General features: G+C 38.3%; 1 protein-coding gene across 2 annotated transcripts; it reads left to right on the top strand.

The window, feature by feature from the left end:
* Window positions 1-1,695: 1,695 nt before the first annotated feature.
* On the top strand, window positions 1,696-27,946 carry LOC121958873 (sodium- and chloride-dependent GABA transporter 2). 2 transcript variants are annotated; one of them, XM_042508038.2, is made up of 15 exons: window positions 1,696-1,855; window positions 15,098-15,288; window positions 16,744-16,878; window positions 17,211-17,351; window positions 18,648-18,735; window positions 18,829-18,961; window positions 19,902-20,036; window positions 21,138-21,241; window positions 21,636-21,760; window positions 21,922-22,034; window positions 22,740-22,877; window positions 22,958-23,060; window positions 23,148-23,248; window positions 24,334-24,504; window positions 24,594-27,946. In XM_042508038.2, exons 1-15 carry the CDS (start codon window positions 1,788-1,790, stop codon window positions 24,696-24,698), a joined length of 1,851 nt encoding a protein of 616 aa, XP_042363972.1. In that variant the 5' UTR covers window positions 1,696-1,787; the 3' UTR covers window positions 24,699-27,946. The 2 variants fall into 2 exon arrangements, with proteins under 2 accessions (XP_042363972.1, XP_042363980.1); XM_042508046.2 differs by lacking the exon at window positions 1,696-1,855 and adding an exon at window positions 7,020-7,226.

The following is a 27,946-nucleotide window of genomic DNA, read 5'->3' as shown; positions in this document are numbered from 1 at the left end:
GGGTGATGTCATCTAAAAACTTCAGGAACTTGACAGACTGGTGACTGGAGGTGCAGCTGTTGCGATACAGGGAGAAAATGTCATTGTTGTGGGTGGGGGGCGGCGGCTTTAGGATGGGCAGCTGTGAGAAGGGGCAGGAGGAGCTGGTGGATGGAGGAGCAGGGGCTGGTATCAGGACTGTCTTATTGTCATTCAAATCGACAGTAGATCTCATTCAGCTGGTTTGACAGATGCAGGTTGTTAATGGGCTTTAGGTTTGTGGTGTGGTGTCTGAGACCTTTCCAGACAGAAGCAGAGTCATTAGCTGAGAAATGTTGTTGAAGTTTCTCAGAACACAGTCCTTTAATGGCCCTGCATTGCTAAACCTGTAATTAGCCTCTTTAATCCTGTCCCTGTCCCCACTCCTTAACGCCTCATCCTCCTCCAACCTTTGCTGTCTGAGCTTAGCTGTGAACCAGGGTTTATCGGTAGTAAAACTCACCATGCGATTAAAACTCACATTGCAAGCTGGTAAACAGCTGTCTGTATGAAGTTAATCCCTTCTTGTTCTGTTGGTATAAATCCTGAAAACATCCCAGTTTGTCCAGTCCAAGCATGCCTGAAGATCCTCCACAGCTTCACTGGTCCACTGCTTTGTTATCCTCGCAGCAGGTTAAGTTTAATTTCGGTTTAGTTTTAATTTCATTTTAATTTTAAAGTGCATTTACAATGCACTTTGAGGCACTCTGGTAATGCTCTTTATACTGTGTACTTATATTGTATCCACAATAGCACTGTATTGTGTGGGATGTCAATGCACAGGTCAAGGGGGCAAGACCCAAGAATTTTGCTCTTTTTCTATTTTTGATATTTTAAGATGCAACAATTAAGTGAATCTGAATCTGAAATTGCTACTTATTCACGTCCACAAGAAACCAGGAAAACATCTACATGGAGAACTGTCGGTCATTTTAAGATTTTGAACAAACATTTTTCTGTCTCTGTTTTACCCTTTGTCATTCCTGAAGGTCTCATTTTAACCTGTAAAATAAATAAAAATACTGATATAGTTAAACTAAATACCAACACAAGCATGAAAAATCTATTTCTGATTCAGTGCTATACATTTTGATATTCAGTGTATGTAAGACCAGCTGCTGAAAGTCTCACTGTGTCTGTTTAAATTACATGTAATTGTCTAACTCGGTGGTAATACATTACCCACACTGTCTCAACTGAAGTTAAAACTAACACGTCTGTGATTTTTTTTTTAATATTAAAAAATTAAGCAGTGTTTTTTTTATAATTGTGTCAAATTGTCAGTTTTAAGTTTATTAGAAAAACCGTTAGAGACTACAGTCAGTGCAAACCATAGCCTACACAAAGCTTTCTATACGTAATCTAGCTTAACCCAAAATTATGAATCATTACTTATTATGATGGTGAAACAGAATTTAATAGTAGAATAAGCTTCATAACAAAATGTGTCCAGCATTTAACTCTTAATGTGCCCCCCCCCCCACTAAATAAAAGCATGTGAGCAAGAAGTTGCTGTTTAAAGATTACATGTATGTGTAACTCAGTTTGAGATTTGTGATATTACCTCAGGTGGCAGCTGTGTTTCCTTGAACTAGAGTTACCCTGCCCAACCTCACTTTGACAGAGGTTGCCAAAGATGATTAATTTACAACCAGTACAGTGATTTGTCCAAAATCTTGTTCCCACTACGCCCTGCACACTTGCTACAAGCTCCTCCGTCAGAGATACGCAGACACACATCAGCACTGAACTGAAGACAAGTGCTTAAAATGGAAAAACCTCAAGCAGAGTCAGGACTCCCAAAGGGACATGAGCCTGTTCCCATGGATAACAAATGGTAAGTGAGCTCTGATTTCCCTTTATAATGGTACGCAACTTTACCATTTTGGTTCACTCTCACTGCTCTGTTATATGAAAAAATATTTATAGAGAAACTGCTTAGCACCAAACAGCTTACAGACATAGTTAGAAATAAGCTGGCAAATATAGTGGAGCATACGGCAGCTAAACAACCAAATCTCTCCCTCAGAGGGAGATATCTGGCTTTTTGGTTGCTGTTGTCGTTGAAGACCACAGTGAGATAAAACAGAACATCTTGTAACTATCAGTCTTGAAACACGACCTCAAGTGATAATGTTGCTCCCTAATAAGCTGCTGGTTTATGATAAAAATGATAATCACAATTATTTAACATGATTATTCATAAACTTTGAAAATACCATGCATTTATTGAAGGTTTTTAGAAAGTTGCATGTTTAAAAGTGGATTTTTTTTTATTTTTTTTTTTGACAGCCGTGGCTGCAGGCATTAAGGCCTAAGGTTGTCTGTCCGTCCCATTCTGGTGAACACAATATCTTTGGAACAACTTGACAGAATTTCTTCAAATTTGGCATAAATGTCCAATAGAATTTAAGGATGAACTGGTTAGATTGTAGTGGTCCACAGTGACCTCACAAAGCAGATTTTTGGCCTGTCGAGATGTGCAAATGAGCAACTGTTTGCTATCTGGTTTGTGAGGCTGTTCTGTATATCGTTTTCTGAGCTCCGGAGCTACGCCATTAATCAACAGCCCAAAATCAACAGCCCATAATCGCAGCTTCAGTCAGGGTTTAACTTTAGAGGTTTAACTACACTGCATACAATTACATGAAGATCAGTGTTCATGAATAAATTATTATAACTACAGAGGCAAACAGATACTACCAATAACACAAATACTACCAACAGTGTCCCCTCAAAGGGGTCCATGGTCCCCCTGATAGAGTTGCCCAGACCCCTATGGCCATTTTCAAAGAGGTCCCTTCAACTCCCACATGAGGATACCTGAATGAAAACGGGTTCCCTGGGTACTCTGAATTCTCCTCTAGACTTGTTCATTTTCCTACAAAAAGTAACAAAAAAATTGTACATATACTATACAATGACTATACTGACTATTTTTGAGAGGAGGAAGATTTTTTTTTTTCATTATGGACATTGGGGGAAAAAAAAGTCAAAATGATGAGAATGAATTCGAAATGTCAAGAATAAAGTTGAAATACACTGTCAAAAAAACGCAGAAATTTCGAGAATAAAGTTGAAATAAAATTTCACGAATAAAGTCAACCTTTTGAGACTTGCATACAGCACGTGTGACACTAGGGTAAAGTTGGAATGATATTTACTGATTAGAACTTAGGGAATCAATAACTCATGAATCAAAAGTTGTCAAAACACAAAAAATACCTCGTTCTAATCACAGTTAGACCGAAAAAGAGGTACACCCTCATTTTCATCCAAAATCGCTGTGCTCCAAGCTGGACAATAAACATTGGTCTTTATGCGCAGCAGGTTGTCAGACGAGTGCTTAGGGACTGTCTACAAAGTGCAACACTTTAGAGCGAAAATATTCAATAACTCAACTCTTATTTCCCTAACGGTGTATTAGCACCAAATTGACCTCACATATTAATGATCTACTGGTGATTATACTAAAGCACTTATTTAGGAAAAATATGGTCTTTTTATTAGTTTTACACAATAAATGGTAAGTTTGTATATGTCTTTTCAGGGCAAAGAACAACAAGCTTATTTGAAGAACAATGAATCACTAACACAAGTATCAATACATAACATAAAAAAATGTAGCAGCACTAATGGCAGCATTAGTCTTTGCACATTAAATAATTACTTATATTAACTGTAAAATTAAGTATATCAGTATGTGAGTCATCAAAGGCATACCGTGCTAGATTCACAGCTTACTGTTTGTGAACACAACATTCAAACTTGGCCCGTCCTCCTCAGCTCAATGACACTGAGAGAGCAGCGCTGGTCAAGTAAGCTCGAGAGTGAATACAGAGGGAGAGCGGCGTTAACAAGAACAAAGCAGTGAATCAGAGAGATAAAATGTTATTTTCTGACAGTTTCACAGCTGTTATTTTCTAAAGCACAAATGAACACACGCACACTTGCACACAACCCTGCAGGATCGTACTGCATTGCTGGATTTTTTGTGAATACAGCTGAAGTGCATGCCTGTGTGTGTGGCTCAACCTCACTCTCAGTCAGACACGCAGACCTGCAGCATACATCCACAGAGCAGGGAAGAGAGGCGTCTGGTCGCTATGTTTTTGGAGACCTGACTTCGCCCTGCTATTGGCCAGGGCCTTCTCACCGCTTCCCAAAGGCTGACACCCAGAAATGTCCAAAACAAAGCAAAATAAGAAGAAAAAACAAAAATTCAGGCAGAGGGCAGGTTCATTGCAGACACTGACACTGCACACACACATCAGTGTGCGCTTCACATTCTGCATACATTTGTGGTATTCTTACAACACATGCTAAATGTAACATAATGTTGTGGTGGAGGACCTCAGGGTGCCTGTGTGGGACAGAGACAGGCGCTGAGGGAGGGAGAGAGAGGATCATGCTGGTTCACCAGCTGTGTCTTAGTGTCAGTAAAAAGGATTTTGTGGCCATGAGTAACGGTTTACCGACTCTCTTATTTAATTATATTAAGACCATGCAGTTTAAAATGTTTTTCAGGTTTATTATAAATATGTGTAGGTATAATCATAATGAGTCTGTAAAGTAAAAGCAAAGTACAGCTTAATCAAGGTGGAACTTGCACAGTCCAAAGCTGGCCCTTTAACAAAACCATTCAGAGAAAACAACAACCGAGCCAACTCTTCAGCTCCACAGCTGTCAACTGAGTGCAGGTGTGCAATCACTGCTGGCCTCTTTATTTCAATCTTTTCAAGCGTCAGATTAGGGTTGTATAATGTTTTTATTTAAAGCTGTTGATTTTACACCTGTCAGCAGTAGTAAAAAATAATGTTGCTGCAGACAGAAATTCAAGGCTCTACGCTCCCCTATTCTTTGTCAGAGAAAGGGCTGCCATAATAAAAAAGACAAACATAAAAATGTTGACAGGACACTATGAACTGCAAGCAGGGTCATTTATTAATCTTTGTAATATGAATTTCAAGGGTGGACCGCAATAGTGGGGTGGGGTGAGCCCTGTCAATTTAAAACCCCGAGTGGGTGAGGAAGTATCACCATTGGTCAGTCATGTGTTTTCCTGCTGGTCTCCTTAGGAGGATTTTACCAGCCAAGTCAGATGTTATCAGTCTATCGAATGGACATTATCTGTAGTTTTGGTCTCATAGTTGTTAATTTGAGGGGGCTGACCGAAACTGTTAGGTTTAAAGGCCGTTATCAGCCCATCGACTTGTACTTTGCATGTCAAAAGTTGTGAAACAGTCACAGTTTCTTTGGATTTAACTTTCCATTTCCTTAAATTTAAGCGCAAAAACTACATGGTTATGTTACAGAAAACATATGGTATGTCAGTTAAAACAGCCATCTTAGGTGAGCGATTTACAACGCTCTTCAAAAAGAAATGTGACTTTATGCCAAGAAGCACTTTGTTGTTGTTCGTATGTGTAATCTTGGAGGAAGGGGACAGATCCCAGAATATGAGCCTCTCTTCCGCATTCCCGTTGTCTTTATCAGTTTTGTCAAATCCCTACAGGGTTTCATTTGTAAACTTTCACATTGTCTTTCAGTCCACATCATCTATAGAAATTTGCTCGCTTTCAGTAAAAAATCCAATTGGGGTGAACTTTAAGGTAAATGGCTTGCTGATGTCTTTACTATTTTAGCGATGATAGTAAATTGGTTGTATTTGCTAATTAAAAGGGTGGTTGGTAACTTGTTTCAAGTAACGCATGTGAGTGAAAAGGTTTATCTTATTTTTTTTAGGAACCAGCACTTTTCATGTTCTTCCTTTTGAAACTGTCTAATACAGAACATTTTTGAGTCAGTGAACTTTACTACACTTGCCATTTATGCTTTTGTTACAACTGGTAGATTAATCAATATGTGTTTGGAAATCCCATCGGATGCCTTACACTAAAATGAGAGCACCGTTGTTCTATGAAATAGATTATTTTTCCATATGAATTTATGAATGGTTAGCATGCGTTAAAGGTTAAATTTTGAATGCTCATCAGAAGACAACAAAGGGAAGGAAAGTCACCTGGACACTAAACCTGCAAACCTCAGGGTGTGCTCATATGACAGCCAATTTCACAACCTGCTGTCTGATTAAGTGTTTATTCACACTCCCCACCAAAGCATCTGTCATCAGACTCTTTTTCACTGGTTGCACAATAACTGGGAACATAGAGATAAATGAACAATAACACAAAGTAGTTGGTCTCCAGTAACATGGGAACTTCAAGGCTGCAGGAATTGTGCCAGGCTTTGAAGCCAATTTTCTTGATGGGCAAATTGCGAAATTACATCTGTCATGTGATGCTCTGCAGCCGAAAACAATTTTTTCAAAGACTTGCATTGTGAAAGAGATGCCTAAATCAGTGGATGTGTTTTTTTGTGCTCCAAAACCCCCACAAAATGATTAGTTTCACTTCCAAGACTTGATCCATTACATCCAATAACTTTTGGAAAGTGTAGAAGAGCTGCACAATTGAATAATTTAACCCCTACACAAGTTAGCAGAGTGGTAAACCAGAATTAGTTGGCTCGGCTCGTGGGATTCTCTTGTGTGGCTGCTGTATGGGCTACAAAGTGCGGAAGCAGTAATGATCATCTGGTAATTTTACTGGCGATAGATGAGCCATGATTGGAATAAACAAAAAAAGTGGTCATTGCTGTTGGCAAAACATTAACAGATCACTGAAGTTATTAGGACTCATCCTATTAATTATCCATCCATTTCATTGTTTAATTAAAAACCCATCATGAACCTGCTGTTGGATGAATGTGGTGGTTGATCACAATACTTTATCCACTTCTTTCTGTCTGGACCAAAGTGTAGAGATACTGATGACCTACATTAGCGCCCACAGAAGCATGCAGGAAGTGTGCTACTGTGCAAATCCCCTCCTCTTTACATTGAGACCATGTGGCTTGCATGGATAGTCCCCGCCTTAAGTTGCTCATTCAGAAACACATCACACCCCGCCCCCTCCTCTCTCACTCTGTCCCCCTTTCTCTCTCAGTTCATTGTCACACAAACACAGCTCTCTCAAAACTACCCATGGACTCGCTCATGCTCAGAGCTGTGAAGAACACTTGTCCTGGAGAGACTCTGGGATTTAGACTGAGTATTTTTCCCAACACGCACCACATGAATCCTACCTGGGGCTAAATGAGAGCGCAACACTGAACCACAGGCTACAGACGCGAAGCGAATTTCTCAGGTACTCTTTACCTTTTCCCTTCAGGTCACATGCAGCTTTTTTCTGTCTTTCTGTCTGTTGCATTAGTTGTGAGAAGTGAGCACTGTTTTGGTTTCAGTTCTTGACATTGAGACAAATAGTGTCCTGTAAGTTCAGAGACAGCTGGGCTTTTGTGGCTGCACTTCTGCTTGGCGCCTGTAGCTGTATTATGTAGGCCAAAGGTTACCGGCAACGCTACAGCGAGAGGAGCTATTACCCTTGTTTAGCATGTTGAGTATGACACCTCAGGCTGCACGGTGATCTGCTGCTGGTAGATCACATTTTTTAAAACAAATACATTTGTCTTTTGCAAATATTTGAACAGATTGCAAAATAACGAACTCTTCAAAAAGCTACTTTGCCAAAATTAAACTAATATTAAATAATTAAATCTCTTGCTGTAATTGTTTTCAGAAAATTCAAGCTGTATAAATTAATGAGAATTTCACTTTCAAGCATCTGAAGGCGAGCAAAACAGCCACTGACCTAAACAGGAGAGTGGGTTTTTCTTACAGACATTTGGTCTGACAGTCTGATAATCAAAACAGAAATTGTTTACCACTGAGCCCACACCTCCCTGTTGGTGGTAGATAAAAAAAGAAAGTTACACAGCAGAGGTGACCAACAACTATTCCCTGCATTGCCAAAGTCTGGTCACATGTAGAGCAAAAATATTACCTGGGATATTTTTTGAAAAACCACCATAAGTTGTTGACAGCACTTGTTCTTTGCACCTGGGTGCATTTTTGCCTCCTCCTACATTTCAGCATGTGAATTCAACTCTCAACTTTCCGCCACGAGGGTTTAGTGATGACCATTAGTCAGTCTGATAGTTGATAGGTACAGTTTGACAGGTGCGAAGAATCTTTACCTCTGATGTCTCAAAGGAAATATATTCCTATGTATCTAATTTGAGATGGTGCATCTTTTCTACGAGCCTCAACCAAAATAATACTGCTGTTGTCCCTGGTGATCATCAATGGTACGCTACTTTTTAGCCAGGCATTGCTGTTGAGATCACAGTGTATCTTTGGCCTCGACTGACATATCTGTGAACTGGTTGCTTTGCCAACAGCGATCCATGTCTCTCAATACATGAACCAGGTTGACTTTGGTGACCCCCTCTCTTTATAATCTTTTGCTACAAACATTATAATTTTTCCAGTACTCTGTTTTGTTTTAAAATAATGACATTACCATCAGCCTCAACTGTACTTTGCATTCAGTGCTAATTAGCAAATAAACAAGCTAAATTAAGATAGTGCACATGGTAGCATTAGAGCTGTACCTGACTCAGAATTATGTCGGTTGAATGGGATTTGGCAGTTCAATGCGAATATTTGATGCTTCGTTTTGTTTTCTATACAAAGTTTTCAAACCTGAACGGGCTCCACCGGACGTTATAGTAAACAAGCTAATGGCGCAAGCGACGAATCGTATATGCCCAACAGCACTTTCTGCCAACACTAGATATCAGATAAAAGCCAGAGACTGCATTGTATTAACTTGCAGTGTGCTGTAAATTCACCCCTTCTTAACCTTACTGTGCAGCCTCTCTCTTCTTCTGTACTGCTGTCTGCATGTCAACAGCTTCAAAGAGTAACGTTAAAGTTAAGGGCACTAGCTCCACAGCAAAATCTGGGGACCAAAGTGTCCCCAGAAGTAGGCTACACTGCACAAGAAAAAAGACTGCTCGACTTGAGGCAATCTAAGTCAACTGAGGGTTTCAGACTGATGATTCGAGTGTCCGACTTTTAAGAGTCCTAGTAAATATTACAGGTAAACATTATACCTGCTAATCGTTAGCATAATGGCATTGTCACTGTGAGCAGGTTGGCATGCTGATGTTGGCATTAAACTCAAAGTATCACTGCGCCAAAGGACAGTCTCACAGAGCAGCTAGCATGTTCTAAATCCATCCTACATGCTAATTCTAAGCAGATTTTTGTAATACCATGTTCACACAAACCATACAGTACTGCACAGAAACCCTCATATTTAGACAACTCTGCAAAACGACAAACAGCTGCCATATAACAGGGACGGTAAATGGTTGTTATTGCCACGTTATGCCATTGTTACTGTTGAGAAAACGCTTCCTGGAGTGTATGCTGTATGTCACACTAGAGAACAACGCTGTTGTGTTACATGTCACACTCATCACACCTTTTGTGTTTCCACAACGCCTGCACATTGTCAAAAATTACAGTGGGGCTTCATCATGCTGCTGTTGTTTGTATAATAAAGCATAGGCAGCATAATGAAGGGTCGTAATTGTAAAAACATGGTGGTTTAACATGAGCATAATTGAAATTCCTCATATTTTACCTCTCTAATCTTATACATACGTTACATCCCCTCAGGTCATCCCCTCTTGGTGCTCACCAAAGCAGTGGTCAGCAATGTCCAGCCCGCGTGCCAAATAGACAATCTACCCCCATCTGAAGAATGCTGATTATACTTTTATCCGTGTTGAGAGTGAATGACAGAGACAGATATGGCGGGCTGCACTGTACTAGACAGCGCCTGGCGCCAAAATGGCCTGCGTATACATTAACAATATCTGCATACTGTTAAGTCAATGAAAGCAGCCTGGCTTAGTTATTTTTCAGCTGTAATTTTAATTATCGTATTAATGGGCAAGGCAGCTTTATTTGTATAGCACATTTCATACACAGGGCAATTCAAAGTGCTTTACAGAGTAATAAAATATAAAAACATAGTAAAAGATACAGATTTACAATAAAAGACAAAGATAATTCATCGGGCAGATATGATATATGCTCTCTATCTTTTCCTCCATGTTTACTGATTTTTACATTTGAAGATATCGGCCTGGCTAGCAGATAGTTAGAAGCCAGCTGGAGGAGAGCTCTCAGACTGTTGGGATGATTTCAACATGCCGATGAATGACCTGCAGCCACACAGAACAAAACCAACCACAAAAATGCTCCACCAAGACTGGCAAAACAGACACAAGAGCCTAAATTTAGCAGAGCTGACAGAGGGGCAACTCAGTGTCTTTCTCAAAGGCTTTCCACTGGATTCTCAACTCAATGACCCCTATCAAGAGTGGTGTCCCGACACATTAGACCCTCCTGTTTCTTCTAACTAGAGAAATTCCTTCCCTTGTTCTATAAACGCAGGCAAAAGATGGCAGCAGTGTCCTAAAAACGGGGCCACAGTAGATAACGGACAAGTTTATCATCTATTCAATTCATGTCCTATAAATGGTGTCATTGTTGTCCTGGAAGACAACACTCTTCTGAACAGAACAGCCAAACACAAGAGAGGCATGTTCCCTCACAATGGATCTTATTCTGTTTTTGCCATCAATATATGATCACTTATAAAACTCATTAAACCGGAAATGCTGTGCAAGAACACACTTGAACATAAACAGTCTGTTAAATGGTAAATGGACTCCACTTGTATAGCGCTTTTCTAGTCTTCGCTTTCACTCTACATGTCACATTCACCCATTCAAACACATTCACACACTGGTGGCCGAGCTACCAAACAGGATGCCACCTGCTACTCAGTAACCGTTCATACACACTCGAGCTCTGATGGAGCAGCACTGGGAGCAATTAGGGACTTATTGTCAAAAACTAATTGCAGCTAACCTCCTTAATCCAGCTGTAAGAAAAAATTACAGATGTTTGTCATAAATCGCTTTAAAACTCAGCTCTGTTTGTTTGCTCAACCAGCCCTAAATTACCATTAAGTTGGCAACAAATATAGCCTATAATTGCATCCCAAATATTTTTCCGCAACACAACAAGAGTTGCATCAGAATAGAGCCAAGAAATGATTATTTTGTGTGTTGAATTCAGAGTTTATGTGCAGCGGGGATCGGTCCAGGACGTTAACAGTTAGTGGTTGGACGAATCTCTTATAACAATCATACCTATCACAGGCGTGCAAATTCTTGTCCTGGGCCTCTGTAGGGGAGACTGGGGATGTTTGTAACAAAGGGATGGTTCTCTAGTGCAGGGGTCGGCAAGTCCGCTACGTGCCGCATAGATGCATTTTTTTCATACCACACATCACATATCGCCATTTCAGCACCAGGCGCTGTCTATTACAGTGCAGCCCGCCGTGTGTGTCTCACTCTCAACATGGAAAAAAGTATAATCAGCATTCTTCGCCTAGATGCTCTATTTGGAATCAGGAAATAATATGCTCCCACTGATAACTGACATCAGAAGGCACACACGCCACCTATGTATTTGAATTTATTGTAGCCAGCTCAAGCGCCGGCCAGCATATATCCTCCCTCTGGTATGGTGAAAAAGCCAAACCCTTTCACGGCGTTAAATTGATAAGGCAGGCAGCTTTTACTCAGCAACTTACATTTGGGTAGCAAATTTGGGTCTCAACATCTTGTTGAAAGATAATGACATGTGACCGATTGCCATTATAAAGTGGTGGGTGTACGCCTACTGCATATCTCTATTGAGTTATATAATAAGTATTAACACATATATTTAACTATAACTACTAACTAGTTAACACCCAAGTGAGTCCACAGTGGTCATTTCTGAAGTCTTTTATCAGTTCATGCAATTTGTCAACACTAACTTTAGTTTTACCAAGACTGCAGCGCTTCATGCCAGACAGAGGGGAAGGAGAGGGGACAGAAGCGCATCAGAGGAGCATTCGAAAACTCTTGCTACCCCAACTGGGCTTTAATCAAAACCTCTAAAAGATCCAGAGCGGTCAGAAAGGAAGAGGCAGAAAATCAGAACAACATTGTCATTCCTTATGTCACAGGAATATCTGAGAAACTCAGGAGGATCTTCAGTAAACACCACATCCCAGTTCACTTCAAACCCAGCAACGCACCAAAAAAGACAAAAGCTTGTCCACCCTAAGTGCAGTGCAATGCAGCCAGGATTGCACAGACTTGTTCATTGGGGAAACTAAACAACAACAACAACATCTAAACAACCCCACGAGCGATTGGCACAACACAGGAGAGCCAACTCCTCAGGTCAGGACTCTGCTGTCCACCTTCTCTGTCAAAGTGGAGAGACTATCTTTGAACAGAGGAGGTGGCCTACGACACTACTGATCACCCATTTACAATGCGGTCCTGAGCCCCCTACCCAGAAGGATCAACACCCATTCACATTTGGACCTATCTAGGCCCAACAACCCACCCAAACCAGATTTGGGTCAAAGACTCACGACTCATTAAATACCAACACAGGATTTAAAGCCTGCACTCCCTTCCAGTTGGTTTGAAGAGAAGAGGCCTCCTGGATGAGATGTGAAACGTCTTCAAGAAACTGAAACAGCACGTACGGGTTCATGCCACCCCTGCATAAGTCCCACTTGGTCCACCCCAGATAAAAACAGCCTGGACACGCCACTGTTACTCACCCGACATGAGTTGACTTACTATAGTTGTTTGTCCGCAGAAAGTCCATCTCACCAGTTCCTCTGAAAAAGTCTCTCCTGGTAACCAAGTGCGCTATCTGGTCTCCTTTTTGTCCACAGCCGAATCTGACGATGTCCATGAGTCCGAAGTCCATGTGAGCTAACGTTAGCTTGGTAGCGGCGCGGCTGTTAGCTTAGTTGGAAACTCAAACTAAACTCTGATCGACCGAAAACGCATTTATCTACCAACAGCACACACTGCGACTTTACCATCAATATTACGCTTTTCCAAATAATCTGATAGCGTTACCGTCCGGGTATCACAAACGGAGAGGCGGACCGGAAACGACAGAAAACGACAGACACACCTATGATACATCCAGGGACACACCCCTACCTGCTGTTCTCCCGCCCCCCAGCCAATCAGTTGCTAAGAAACTTGACGTTGCCTAGCGCCATAGCGCTGACGTCACCTTTTTTAAATGTTTTTATTTTTTTTAACAGTCTGTATTGAATACAAGATCGTTACAAGAACGCATACAAATACGTAATCAGAGGGAAAAAAAACAAAAATACCTAAATAGATAAATACATTTAAAAAATGAAACGAAAAGACAAAAATTAAAAAGGAAACAAACAAAAATACCTTAATAAATACATTAAAAAAAATACATGAAACAAAAAGATAAAAACTTAAAAGGAAGTAAACAAAAAGATAAATAAATAAAATACATGAAATGAAAAGACAAAAACTAAAGAGGAAACAAACAGTAAACGAAAAAACAAAAATTAAAAAGGAAAAAACAACAAATACATTAAAAAAATAAAAAAATAGATGAAACAAAAACACAAAAACTTAAAAGGAAGAAGAAGAAGAAGAAGAAAGCTACCCCCCCACATCCTCTGCTGATTTTGATAATTATCCTCTCACTAAATGATCCCTAAAACACTTTAGTCAAGTTGTTTTGCATCTATGCATTTGAAGCTTTTAAACTGTAATGTAGTAGCACACATATTTTCCAGTCTATTTGTTCCACTCCCACATCAAATCCAAGGCAGCAACACAAAAGCAACATTGATGGAAGAATTATCCTCATGCCCAGCAGCACTGACCCTGTGTTGACCTAATACAGCAAGACTGCTGGCATTGTGCGTATTATGAACATAAATACACTCTGATGAAATCATGCCTGTGGTGAGCAGTTATGTTGTTATTTTTTTGGTACGGCAAGTGACATTTCAGCACTGACAATGTTTGGTCACAGTTTTCTACAACAGAGAAAAATACGCATAAAACATGAATTATTATTATTATTATTATTATTATTAAACACGATATAGTTCAAAGCTAGAATTACAGTCTTGAGGTTGTGTGCCTATGCAAACCTGGTCGAGTTACATTTTACATCCATGTATGTGAAAACATGGATGCTTCTCATACATTTTGAACCCGACAGCACAGATGATTTTTTCAATCAGTAGTTTCAAGGTGGACACCCAAGATTAGTGTAACCTATTCGGTAACTGACCAAATATCTCACCTTCTGTTCCTGAGTTTTGATGAGTAAAGAAAAGTGTTTTTGCTGGACATTATGATGTCACAGTGAAGTTGTCCTTTGACCTTTGACCTTTTGGATATGATATGTCATCACCTCTTCATTATTTCCTATGAGACATTTGTACAAAATATTGTCATAATTAGCGTTTTAATTCGTTTTAATTCTTTAGTTATGGCCAAAAGCATTTTAATAACAACAACAACAACAACAACAACAACAACAACAACAACAACAATAATAATAATAATAATAACAACAACAACAATAATAATAATAACAATAATAATTATAACAATAATAATAACAACAACAACAATAACAATAATAATAATAATAATAATTATTATTATTATTATTATTATTATTATTATTATTATTATTATTATTATTATTATTATTATTATCAGTACTATTATTAATAGTAATTATCATTATTATTAATAACTACACTAACATTCTAATACAAAATACTAATATTTTGACTTAATACATGCAAATATAAATTATGTTGCCTTTTAGTTGATTTTTTACCATTTACAATATGCTCCTCCGTGGCCTCCAATGATGCTGCTGTTACTGTGTGATGTCAGACCGCCAAAGTCACACACTGTACTTTTTCAAGTAGGAGGTCAGAATATCTCGCCTTCGGACTTTGAATAGAATGCAGCATATGGCCACCATAATTTAATCAGTTCATTTTTGAGTCCAAGTGGGCATTTGTGCCAAATTTGAAGAAATCCCCTTAAGGCGCTTTTGAAATATGTTTACGAGAGTTCGATTGTCGGACAGATGGTTGATGGTAAATGCCAAGTAATAATGTCCTCGGCATGGAGGCAGAAGAATGTGCTGCTCTGATCTGTCACTGAGAACCACTGAAATAATTTGTTTTTCTTAACCCTTTTCTTGCAGTGCGATGGACAAGCCTTATGGCACAGAGTTCAAGTTCAGGCTGGAGGTGGGATCAACCCGTCCTTCTCCCAGCGCCCTGACCAGAGGACAGTGGTCGAGCAAAATGGAGTTCCTCTTGGCTGTGGCGGGACAAATCATTGGCCTCGGAAATGTGTGGAGGTTTCCTTATCTGTGCTACAAAAACGGAGGAGGTAAGTTTTATTATAAACGAAGAAAGAAGTTGTATTGTCCAAAATCCATGATGTAAAATCAAGGACAGAGGCAAATGGCATGAACACAGAAACACAACATTAGGGACAAAGCCACTTAGAGACAAGACATGGAGATGTCGAGACTCGGAGACAAAACAGCAGTTAGTGAAGGTCGGGAATAAAGAACAGGCCACCACAGTGAGACACATGGTTCCCAGCTGGTCCAGTCACTTGGTCCAGAGTTCTCCTTAATCATTAGTTCAGGGTCAGCACATAAAGACTTACCACACATTCAATTTCATTTGACAAAGTGTAAATAACAGCTGGGCTTAAAACACAATGAAATAAAACATATTGAGAGAATAAAGTGCAATTTGTGCAATTTTGAGGACATACTCTTATACTCTTAATCTCTAATACTTAACTACATTTAATATCATAAAAAAACATTTTAGAACAAAGCAGTCAATATTTTAATATTTTTGCTGATTTTTTTCAAAAAAACCTTTTTTCTTATTTAATGTTAAACGTTTCATCAAAATGACACCATTTATCACAGCCAGAAACTTGAAAAACAGAAATTGTTGTGTATTTCCATATTTCCAATGGTCCTTGAACCAAGGACCAAGAACCAGGGTGGCTCAAGGAAAAATATTTGTAGCTTTGGGGAGGGTAAAAACAAACAAACTGATAACCAGTTTTTCAGTAACCCAGAATTGACACACCAAACACTGACTCTGGACAGGGCTGTTTTTGTGTTAGCCATCAAAGTTAGAAGCCGCTCCACGACTAGAGCATTGAGAAAACATTGATTTGTAACATGAAAAAGCTATATTCAGTGTTTTTACCAGTTTAAATCAACTGGCTGGTTTGTTTTGGAGAGGAAGAGACCTCTGTGGATAATTCAGCTCCTGGTAAAAACCTCCTGAACAACAAACACTAAGAATTCAAACAGGGAGAAGTTTCAGCTGGTTGCAATCTGCAATCCTAACCCCTGGATGTCACTAAATCCCCTTAAATCTTACACACTTAAATAAAAGAGATGAGCCAGCCTATCTCAGCAGAAGCAAAGTTGCGTGTAGAATAATCCAGAGCTTTAAGTGGACAGAGCCACTCTGAATTTGCCTCCTGGAGATGATCGCTGCAAAACAAAGGAGCAGAGGCTGGTAAAAACCTGAAGCATAGGAAAACTGTAAGCATTCGATTCGACACATATTTGTCATGAATAAAGACAAATACATAAAACACGTGCATATTCAGACAAGTTTAACACAAACACAAACAAAGGAAAACTGACCAACTGCTGAACTGATGAGCTAACAAAGTTTATTTAGATAATATTTGAGATTGGACTGATAATTGAGCTCTCAATGCATCTCATAGTGATTTTTAGGGATTACCATAAGTGTTCGACAAGCAAATAATGTGCGTCGTGCTTCTTTCTGTTTTCCCAAGGTGTGTTCTTCATCCCTTATGTCCTCTTCCTGTTTGCCTGTGGCATTCCCCTGTTCCTCCTGGAGACGTCTCTTGGCCAGTACACCCAACAGGGAAGTATTACCTGCTGGAGGAAAATTTGCCCACTTTTTGAAGGTAACAATGTAGAATTACTATCATAGTTTCTGTGTGAAACCTAGGATGGTGAAGGGATAAGCCCACCTTACACTGCATCTGATTTGCTTATCCTAACATCCTGACATCCTTACCCTAACCATAACCAATCCCTCTTCTCTTGCCTTAATCTAACCAGTCCAACCAAATGAGGCAACAAGTAGTTGGCACTTAGAGGCAGAGAAGGGCAATTCATTCCTTTGCTATCCTTGATTTGCAAATTTGCATCCAGTGCTGGCTGGATAAGACAAGTCCATATATTATTTTATTTTATTTTATTTTATTATTTTTTTTGAAAATTTGTGTTTTTACAGGGATGGGCTATGGCAGTCAGGTGGTTGTTTTATACTCCAGCATCTATTACATCATCATATTGGCCTGGGCTTTCCTGTATCTCTTCTGCTCATTCAACTCTGAACTTCCCTGGGCGAGTTGCAGAAACAGCTGGAATACAGGTACGCCCCAGTATGTGATCTGACTGAAGTAAACACACACAGAAACAAATTAATAACTAGACTGTTATAAATCTGTAATTCAGCTGTGAAAAAAGGTCCATTCTACATATTGTACCTCAGTGTTATAAACATGCATAGCAAGTGCCCTCTATTGGTTGAAACCTGAAGAAGGGTTTGGGTCTGAAACGTCACACGTGGAGGTAATAAATGTTCATGGGAGCATTATCTAGTGTGCAGACTTTATTTGTATTTTTGCATCTAATTTTTTTTGTCCAGCACCTAGTATTCAACTGCTTTTGGATGTGAGCACTGCCAGATTTTTTTCTCTCTATGAAACCCAGCTATTGTTATTGATATTTTACTATTGGTTGGTTGGTGGCAGCTTTTGGTCACCAAGCCCATCCACTCTAAGTGTATTTCAGACCCCTATCAGGAATGGATCCATTCAGTCCTGTAACATTATAAAAGTGTAGAAGAGGCACAACATTAAATCATTGTATGCCCATTCAAGTTAGCAGAGTGTCGAATCGGAAGTTAGCCGCTCAGCTGGTGGAAGTCTCTAGTGAAATTTCATGTTTTCCACGCTTCAAAAAGTCATGTACTAAGTAAAAATCATAATGCAGAAGCAGTGCTGATTACCCAGGTAATGTCATACCAAAGGAATCAAGCATTTTTTGGTATATGCGCCACGGAGCAACTTTCACAGGAATGAACGGGGTCCTGCCTCCAGTGCTGCATCCAGGTATTTTATACATCTATGCTTCTACCACAGATGTATAGTTCATTGACATAAAAGTTGCTCAGAGGAACATGATGCTATGCATGATGCCAAAACAGATTATTCAGATAAACTAGTGAATAAAAGAACTTTTCACCTGACTGGTGAGGGAGTGACTGGAGCTCCCCCACAGGCGGGCTTTTCAGGTCCAATGGCATCATGGGATGGATGTGGAAGTTGTAATTTCACATTTGGCTGCTGTGTAAAACTGGCTGTGAGTGGAGTGATTGTACAGGCGTTACCTTTTTTTCCCTCATCAAATTTTTTTTGAAAACCTTGCACACGATGTGCGTATAACAATCCTTTTTTCAAACTGGCCTCTAGAGACTTTTTTTTTCTTTTTAAACTTTTTGTTGTAGAAGCACTTCAGCCAAAACTCAGTTTGGCTCACTGCAGTTAAGTTACTCTTGAAAATGAAAAGATGTCAGAAAGGTATGCCAGAAAGCCCTGAAGGCAGAATTTGTGTGTACATGTCCCTGAATGCTTCATTTAAAACACCCTGTTTGCTTTTGCAACAGAGAACTGCGTGGAGTTTGATCAAAAGGCTGCTTATTTGAACTGGACTGTAGCTGAAAATGCAACATCACCAGTCAGAGAGTTTTGGGAGTGAGTATGAAAAAAACCCAAAATCCAAATACAACGATAAGGTCTGAAAGTAAATTGACCTCTTTGAATTATAACTGAGAATGTGATTTGCAGGAGAAGAGTTCTGAATGTCACAGGAAGCGTACACGAGTTAGGAGGCATACGATGGGAGCTGGCTCTGTGTCTTCTGTTGTCCTGGATCATCTGTTACTTTTGTGTCTGGAAAGGAGTGAAGTCCACCGGAAAGGTAGGACAAGGACTTTAGCATTCTGTATGTTTTATGTAAATAACAGAGTGACTCTTAACGATGAATTAGGAATGGGTTAACAACTCTTTCAGCAGACAAAACACCACAATCATATGACTTTTCCTGATTTGCTGCCTTTACCACTACAATTTAATTACAGATTGAGAACATGTGCTTGCACAAAGTTCATGATCAATCATAAATGTTTACCAGCACACAAGTATCAAATAAAGCAAGAACACCGAGTGAGGAGGCCACTACACAGAAATTAAATTGTAACATGAATCATCAGCTACACACACATGCACACACACCCCAAATAAAACTTGTTTTTTCAGTGTTGTCATGCAGGAGTGCAGAATTTAATTAATTATTTTTTTTACAGGATCTGGTTAGTAGTATAAATAGTATAGTATATAGTATAAACAGTTTATTTTTGGTGAAATGTTAAGTGAGACGTAGAATAAATTGATTTTGATTGAATATCACTTCTTAAGCTTAGATTTGATTGTGTTTCCTGATGTTAGCGTTCATCACACATGATATGTTAAAGGGGGATTTAAAGAAGACATAACTTTTGCATCAAACAGGTTTTGGGCTTTGAGGTTCAGATGAAATTTAAAATAAAGTTAAAGTTTTATGATTTTTTGATTCTTGTAGAATAAATTATTTTTTAATCATGTTCTACTTTTAGAACCTGCCAATGAAATAAAGGCAATTAACTTTTTGTCCTAAAGACAAGTGCCTTGGTTCCTTCTTATTTTTTCTAAATGTGTACATGCCCTTCACCAGAGAGCACCATCTTTTTTGTACTATTACTACTTTCAAGAAGCTCCCCTTTTTTTGTCTTTGGAAAATAAACCAGTGTTGAATATCAGTTATGGATCCATTCAGGTATGACGATTATCAGATCCACATATTAACCCTCACTCTTTCACAGGTAGTTTACTTTACTGCCACGTTTCCATACGTGATGCTGGCAGTGTTGCTTGTTCGTGGACTCACGTTGCCGGGGGCTTTAGATGGGATCAAGTTCTACCTCTACCCAGATCCATCCCGCCTCACTGATCCGCAGGTAAGCACATTTATTTACTCCTCTGTCTGAATGATAAGAGGGTCAACTGAACCTACCGCCTCATGTATACAGACAAGCCATTTTACAAACAAGCTGTTTGGACATACATTTTGGAAATTATAAAGGTTTTTGAAGAAATACAGCTAAATTATACAAAAATGTGTATAGAATTGCTGGGTTTAATCATAATAGTATTTTTTTTTAAATAATGGAGCTTAAATTGAGTGCTGGAACAAACATGTACAGAACACTTAAAATATGACATACATTAAAGACCCCATCGCAGTGATAATCAGGTTTTTAACCTCAGTAACATGTCCATTTGGTGTTTTTTTGTATGCTAAAATATATTATTATTATTATTATTTAGTTTGCCTATTTTATTTATGTTTTATTTATTTTATTATCTTTTATTTGTGGTTTCATTGCTTTTGTATTTTTTCTATTTGTTTATATTATCATAGATTGATATTTTGCATCCTGAATCTTGCATTTTTAGTCCTTTGTTTTAATTTTTTTCAAACTCTACCCTAGTTTCGTCTCGCTTGTGTTCAGTAAGACTGTTTATCTTCTTTTTTTTAATTGCCTTCTATGTCTCCCATTTCTGCTTTTGCTGTGTTTGTCAAAATAGTTTGTAAGCTCTATTTTTAAAGGTGGTATATAAATAAAATGATTATTATTAGAGTTAATTTTAACATGAGCATTTTAACATTGCCATCTATTGGAATGTATTTGCTTTTTGTTTTACTTTTAAAGTGGGAAAAAGATTTTAAACAATATATTAATCACAGCAGAGTATTTTTACATAAAAACATGTCTAGAGGGGAATTGTAAATATACAAAGCTACTTTGAAAAGTTAAGGGGAACCCAGAGTTCAGGAGACTAAAAGGATCAGTTACTTATACACTGTTTAAAAAGATGGCACAGTTTCCACAGTCCCTGTATTTGCAGATGATTGTTTTGCTGATGTCACAGTGGATGACTGCAGTGTAAAACATTATCAAATGTTCACAAGACGGTTTGGTCTAGATTCTCTGCAGAGTTGCAACACACTGTAAATGTCTTTTGGATGAAAAAGTGCCCTTTCATTTGTCTTGCAGGTGTGGATGGACGCTGGCACCCAAATATTTTATTCCTACGCTATTTGCATTGGGTGTCTAACTGCACTTGGCAGTTATAACAAGTACAACAATAATTGCTACAAGTGAGTTTGATATAATATTTACTGTGTTTTTCAGTTTGGGTATGGTAGATTACTACAAAACAAACACATCATGCAGTGAGTTGCCCAAGCTGCAGCTTCAGGGAGCCACTTATTTAAAAAGCACAAAAGCAGCTGAAGATATACGAGACCTTTTGAGATGTTTGCCAGAAGATCTTCAGTGCCTGTTTTAGGCAAATCGTTTTTTAGGGTAATTTAAACAAAGGAAACATCACTGAAGTATAGTTTACTTCAAATTCAAGAATCATGTTATAAATATAACAAGTCCTCTAAGGCAAATTTAGGATGTGAGTCACAACTATCGAGAGAAAAAAAATTTCATTCATCTAATACAAAATAATGTAGTATTAAATGTACTGGTGTCTTTTTGTTTCAGGGACTGTGTGTACTTGTGCCTGCTGAACAGTGGGACCAGTTTTGTAGCTGGCTTTGCCATCTTCTCTGCACTTGGATTTATGGCATACGAGCAGCACACAGACATATCGAAAGTGGCAGAGTCAGGTGAGAGTATATGAAATGTTATTAATTAGAGAGTACATCAAGGAATTAAGGACCACTGCAGCAGTTTTAATTTAGCAATAATGCAAAATAAAAGTTAAATATTTTGACTCAACAGCAAAAAAAGTCAGTCATTTCTCTTTATCGTCTCACTCTCACTGCAGGTCCTGGCTTGGCGTTCATTGCCTACCCTCGAGCGGTTGCCATGATGCCTTTCCCTCAGGTCTGGGCGATATTCTTTTTCGTTATGATCATCCTACTGGGACTGGATAGTGAGGTAAGCTGACTCCTTTTTTTTAGTAATAAGAATTAGAAACAATAGTTTTGTTTCTCTCTTGCATAGTTTTCATTTGAAGATAATATATTTAGAATAATTATGAAATAAAATTATGCGAAGCTTTTGTTCATATTTTTGCTCACAATGACATGGACAAAGACATAACTAGAGATCATCATGGGATAGTATTACTCCAGCCATGTGATATCCGATTTAAAACATGTCAGCCAGGGGCACAAAGGTCATAACGTTATCACAGCTGGTGCTATAACAGGGGGCTTTTTCTTCTATTTCGGATGTGTAAATGTCACAACAGTCCTTCTGAACTTGAAGGAAGTTTGGCTTTTGATCTTTTGCCCTCAATTTGAAGCATGTGGGTTTGTCATAGCTAGAAAGGGATCAAGGATTTCTGAACATTGTGGGAACATTTCATCATTACCGTGAACTACTGCACTTACTAATATCGGAAAAAAAATCTGACTCATTACTTTTTTGTTTCTTAATGTGTTTTGATGCAAATCTGAAAGCATAATTAAAAAATCTAGTCTTAAATATATTGATAAAATAACTAGATTAGAGGATTGTGCGGCCCTGGCAGAGGTATGCACTCTGAGCAGTGACTAAATTACTATGAAATTGTCTCTGCAAAGTGCATGTGTGCAACCTGTGTAGAGTTGATGTGTAACTGGGGGCTCTGTGTTTCAGTTCGTAGGTCTGGAAGCTCTCGTAACAGCGATTTCTGACATGAATCCTTCCTTTTTCCATGTTGGCCATCGTCGTAAACTTCTTCTACTTGCCATCAGTGTTTTTAGCTTCTTCATTGGCCTTGTGATGGTTACAGAAGTAAGATCATATTAAAATGTAATTTTATTTTTTTCACCTTTTGACCTTAACATGACAGCTAACTGACATGTCACACGCAGGGTGGATTGTACATCTTCCAGCTGTTTGACTACTATGCCTGCAGTGGGATGACTCTACTTCTCTTTGCCATTCTGCAGTCGTGTTGTGTTGGATGGATATACGGTGAGTGAATAAAGAAGAGGAATGTGCCTGATTATTTTTACTGTAAAGATGAATTCCCCTCACCACAGCGTTTCCATCTATTTTCAGGTGCAGACCGGTTTTATGAGAACATAGAGGATATGATTGGATACAAGCCTTTACCGCTGATTAAGTACTGTTTGAAATATGTCACGCCAGTAATATGCCTGGTGAGTTAAAGTGAAAGTCTGTTTATATGCCAATAAACCATTAGCTAAGCTCCGCCCCCAACATTAATGTTGCTGCAAGCGTTAACCTCTGGGGTCAATCCTCATAGATGCCCACGTGATGGCCATTTACATGAGTTATTGCTGGATGACTAAATCTAACCTGGTTTCTCCTTAGTGATTATTTCCAGTCCCGCACATAAGAGAAATTACCACATATTCAATTTTATTTACTACACTTAATAACACGTGGGCTTAAACAGGCACGTTTTCTCTTAAAATTTATGGTGATTTTTTTTCTTAAAAATTTGGTTCATACTTATTAAAACTGCATTTCTTTAAAAATGTGGTCAGTTTGTTGATCTTTTTTTTTAAAAAAAAAAGAAAAAAAAAAGAAAAAGGTGATTTTTTAAAAAAAATTTGGTAATATTTTTTTCTCTAACATTTTTTGGGCTTTTTTTGGGGGGGGGGGGTTAAAGAAAACATGCCTTCCAAACTGCAGTCCCGCTGATCTAAACAGCCCCGTTTGGCTGCTAAATTTAAATACCTGTTTGCTTTTTCAAGCTGTACGTTTTCATTATTTAAAGAGAAAACAACTCTGTCTCAGAGAACGAGTCTAGCGGGGGTTGCTGGAATGTAAACGTCCCTTAATCCAATAAAGAGGAGGACAGTGAATCTAACCTTAGTTACACAGTGTGGAAATGTTACACTGCGTATCTGCTAAGCAAATAAACAGTGTTTAATCAATTCCTGGTACATTTCCCTTGTATTTTTGGACTCCTTTTTCCAAAAATATATGCATATAACATTCAACAACAACAACAACAAGGTTGACAGGTTGGGTAATCACTGTTAAGGAGGGGGATTTAGCGGCCAGTTGAGGACTGAAGCTCATCTTGTGTTTCATGCCAAAATTTACTTTTACTTACTTTTAAAAAGGAGTTTCATTAAACAAGTTGCTCTTATCAGCCACATGTTGATTTTTCACATTCACTCCATTGTATTTTGGAGTTATTTGAGATACATCAATAACATTTATTAAATTGTCTAACTAAGAATTAAACTGTTTTCTCTGTGACTCTTTCCAGGCAACATTTATTTTCTCCCTGGTCAAATACACTCCTCTGAAGTTCAACAACACAACTGAGTATCCATGGTGGGGTTACGCTCTCGGCTGGTGGTTCACTCTCTCCTCCACACTCATTGTTCCTCTGTTTATGTTGTACAATGTGTGCACCACTCCCGGTACACTGCGACAGGTAAGCTGGTTGTACTTTAAATGGGTTAAAATGTTTCCAAAAAGCTATGTTTTTCTATTTTTATTAAAACCTATACTCTTTTTTGTTAGAGGATCTCCATCTTATGTACTCCATCTAAGGACCTGAACAGATCAGAGAAGAAAACGCTTGAAATGCTTGACTTCACCTCATGTCCCGACAGCGTGGCGTCATAGTGACAACAACCAAACTTCACATTTACTGACACTGAGAAGCATGAGGAGAGCCCTCGACACAATGGTCCTACTCCTTTTAAAGCAGTGGTTCCCAGTCTTCCAGATGTTTGACCTCTTAAAACAAAGCAGCTTGAAAATGATCACATAACTCATAAAAGTGCAACATTTAATGGAAAGTCTGGCGAAAAAAATAATTTTGTGCAGCAGAAATGCCTTTTTCCCTGCTTTCCTGTCTTGTTAATGATAATCTAGCTACCCCTCAGCCTGCAGCGCCTCGAGGGGGTCCTGACCTCCTGGTTGGGAATCACTGCACTAAAGGAATGGCTTCGAATTCATTATGATCAGAGCTTGAATGCCAACGTAACAGAAATATTTTAAAGAATATGATGAGGAGAATCTACACTCAAAGGTCCATTTACTTTACAGGGAACATTTGTTTTCCCCTTAATTTCTAAACCCCGCCACATTTTATGTTTGTCACTGACCAGCTGTCTTAGATGTGGTGACCAGTAACCAGTGAGCGGGGCTGCAACTAATAATTACATTCATGATCAATTCATTTATTGATGTTTAGTCACTGTTTAGTCATTTGTTTTTTAAATGTCACAAAAATAGTGACAAATGCACATCACAAATTCCCAGAGAGATGAACTGATGTCTTTCAGTGTTGGGGAGGAGCTTGTTACAAGTAATAGTGTTATGTATTAAATTATAAAATACATGCGAGTGTATCCCATAACAGTTGCCGTGAAAAAAAAAAAAGTTACAAGAATAAAACAGGTCAAACAGGTCAAGATAGAGGCTGATATGGCCTCTTCCTGACAACCTCCATCTGGCTAATTTAACATGCATTGTTTTATACAACATACAATATATGTAGTAGGAGGTCACTGCTCAATCTCCAAAGACCCCTGATCCAGTGAATACTAAAAAATACACATACCGTAAAACTTCAAATGAAAGCCTAGTCCCAATTTAACACCCAGTCCCTTTTACAAGCCCAGCGTGGAGACACTTTTTGACAAATAAAGGCCTGCCTCAATTACAGGCCCTGTCTGATCAGTATGCAGTTCATTTTTATAGAAGATCTTTGGATGAATAAAAACCAGCTTGTTGGCTACCTGCTGGAGATAATGCTAGTTAGCTGCTTAGATCACGCATACAAATATGTATATATGTTTAAACTGTAGTCAATTTGGACACACAATGTAAGCTTGGCAAGATTCTCCACAATTCAGTCATTCGGTTAATTTTACTGACGCCATGAGCACCAAGGGAGACGGTAATACCAACATATTAAACAAGAGAGAAATTAGTAGATGTAGAAGATTTTTTTTTAAAGCCAGAGAAAAATGTCCAGTGAACTATATTCATAATTATCATAATTCTATATTTAAAATTATTTTACAGAATTGTTATCATTTAAAAGATTTTTTTCAGGTCATTTTTGCTTTTTTTGTTTTATTTCCCTTTTTTGGCAAATTTTCAGGTAATTTTCTTGTACTTGGGCTACTTCTTCTTTTGTTGCTCATTATCCTCTTCTCATGTTTTTGAAAAATAAATACATAAATAAGGCTGATTTGTCCACGTTTCAACGGGTTAAATAAATAATTTGATTGCATTTTCCCATCTTTGCAACAGTTTTGTGTAAAGGGAATTAAAAGCCCGTCTCATATAGCCGCCTGTCCCAAATATAAGCCTGTTGAGGTGACTGATTTAAGCAAATGGCAGCCCTGGCTATTAATTGAAGTTTTACGGTATACACCTTAAGAGGAGCATGATAGGACCTCCTCAAGATAGTTGCATTATTTACACATTAAACAATCCTTTCCAGGACTGATGTCTTCAGTTGTCTTAAAGACACACCACTTACAATTAACAAAAATGCAAATTTTCATCATTCATCGGTTATAAATTAATATTATTAGTTGTTTCAGCTCTATTAGCAAGTGGACCTTAAAACTTATCAGTTATGAATGAAGAGCCACGCTCGAATTTGAACTGATATTTTAAATTGTTGCCTACATGAAAAAAAGTGTGAAAATATTAGTGTTTTGTTTGTTTTAACTGGGTTGTTTAACTATTCGTGGTAAAGTAACACTGGTAAACCAAATAAGCCATACTGACTGAATGCTTCAGTCACTTTTAGGTCACTGCGAATGACGTAAATTTCAAATTGCCAATTCAACACAGCAGTGACATGAAAAAGGGTCTGATTCACTGCCTGCACCTTAGCCCTCTGAGCCCAACACTAGAGTGTCTCTGGCCTGAACAAAGCACCGCTGCCATGAAAATGCGCACGTAATGCTCGCACGGGGAGGAAACAACTCAGCATTTACAAATTTGTGTTTTGTGAAGATAAAACAAAACACCAACAAGTTGCATTAAGAGGACGGATGCACCAAATGCAAAAGAGACACACTGAGCAAACCTGTTGGCTGTTAACAGTCAGAATCACAAAGAGTATATTTTTAGCAGAGTTTTGTAGATTATATTTTTACTGTGGTCTCATCTCTAGCTTTTTTATAAAAGGTGCAGGTTAATATTCACATTATTTTGTATTATTTTTATATCATATCCTTTAAATTTGTGGCAATAGTACTTTTGTGTAGTACGCAAATGCTGTTAAGAATCAATCATTTGTTTGTTTTTTTGTATAGAAAATGTCTGTTTTCAAAAGATATCTGTGACACGTACGTGTGTAAATTGATTTCATATTACTTCCATTAACAGTCCATATATCATGAACAATCAGTTAGCTCATGTTTTGTCAATGAAGCTGTTTGTGTGACTGAATAAATCATAGGACTGGAATGTAATGTGTTAATTTTATGATTTAAATCTTATTAATCAGTGTGCCATTCTTTATATGTTATGCATGATTCAGGCCGTCTGGTATTAATGTGTGTAAGTACCGATAGGCGTCAGCAGACTGGCATCTCATCATTATTGATTTATTTCCTCGATTTCTTCTAATTATTCACACAAACTGACGAACAACTCGAATGGTGTGAAAGAGCCAGAAACTTTGATTAGATTAGTTAAAATTAGATTATATTAATTCAAGTAATATTATTAATTTAAAAGCATTCAGTTATGATCAGTTGCCAGTTTGTTCTTTAATCATCATTTTTGGCTTTTTTTTTTTTGCCTGTGAAAACCATGAAAAATCAACAATTTGTAAATAAAAATGGTTAATAAAGTGTTAATAATTCAATCAACTGAATTAAATGGCATTAACCAATGAA

The sequence above is a fragment of the Plectropomus leopardus genome, chromosome 2, assembly GCF_026936395.1.
Source record: "Plectropomus leopardus strain MGB_pleo_1.0 chromosome 2, ASM2693639v1, whole genome shotgun sequence".
Classification (NCBI taxonomy): Eukaryota; Metazoa; Chordata; class Actinopteri; order Perciformes; family Serranidae; genus Plectropomus; species Plectropomus leopardus.
This window is presented reverse-complemented; position numbering and strand designations above follow the sequence as displayed.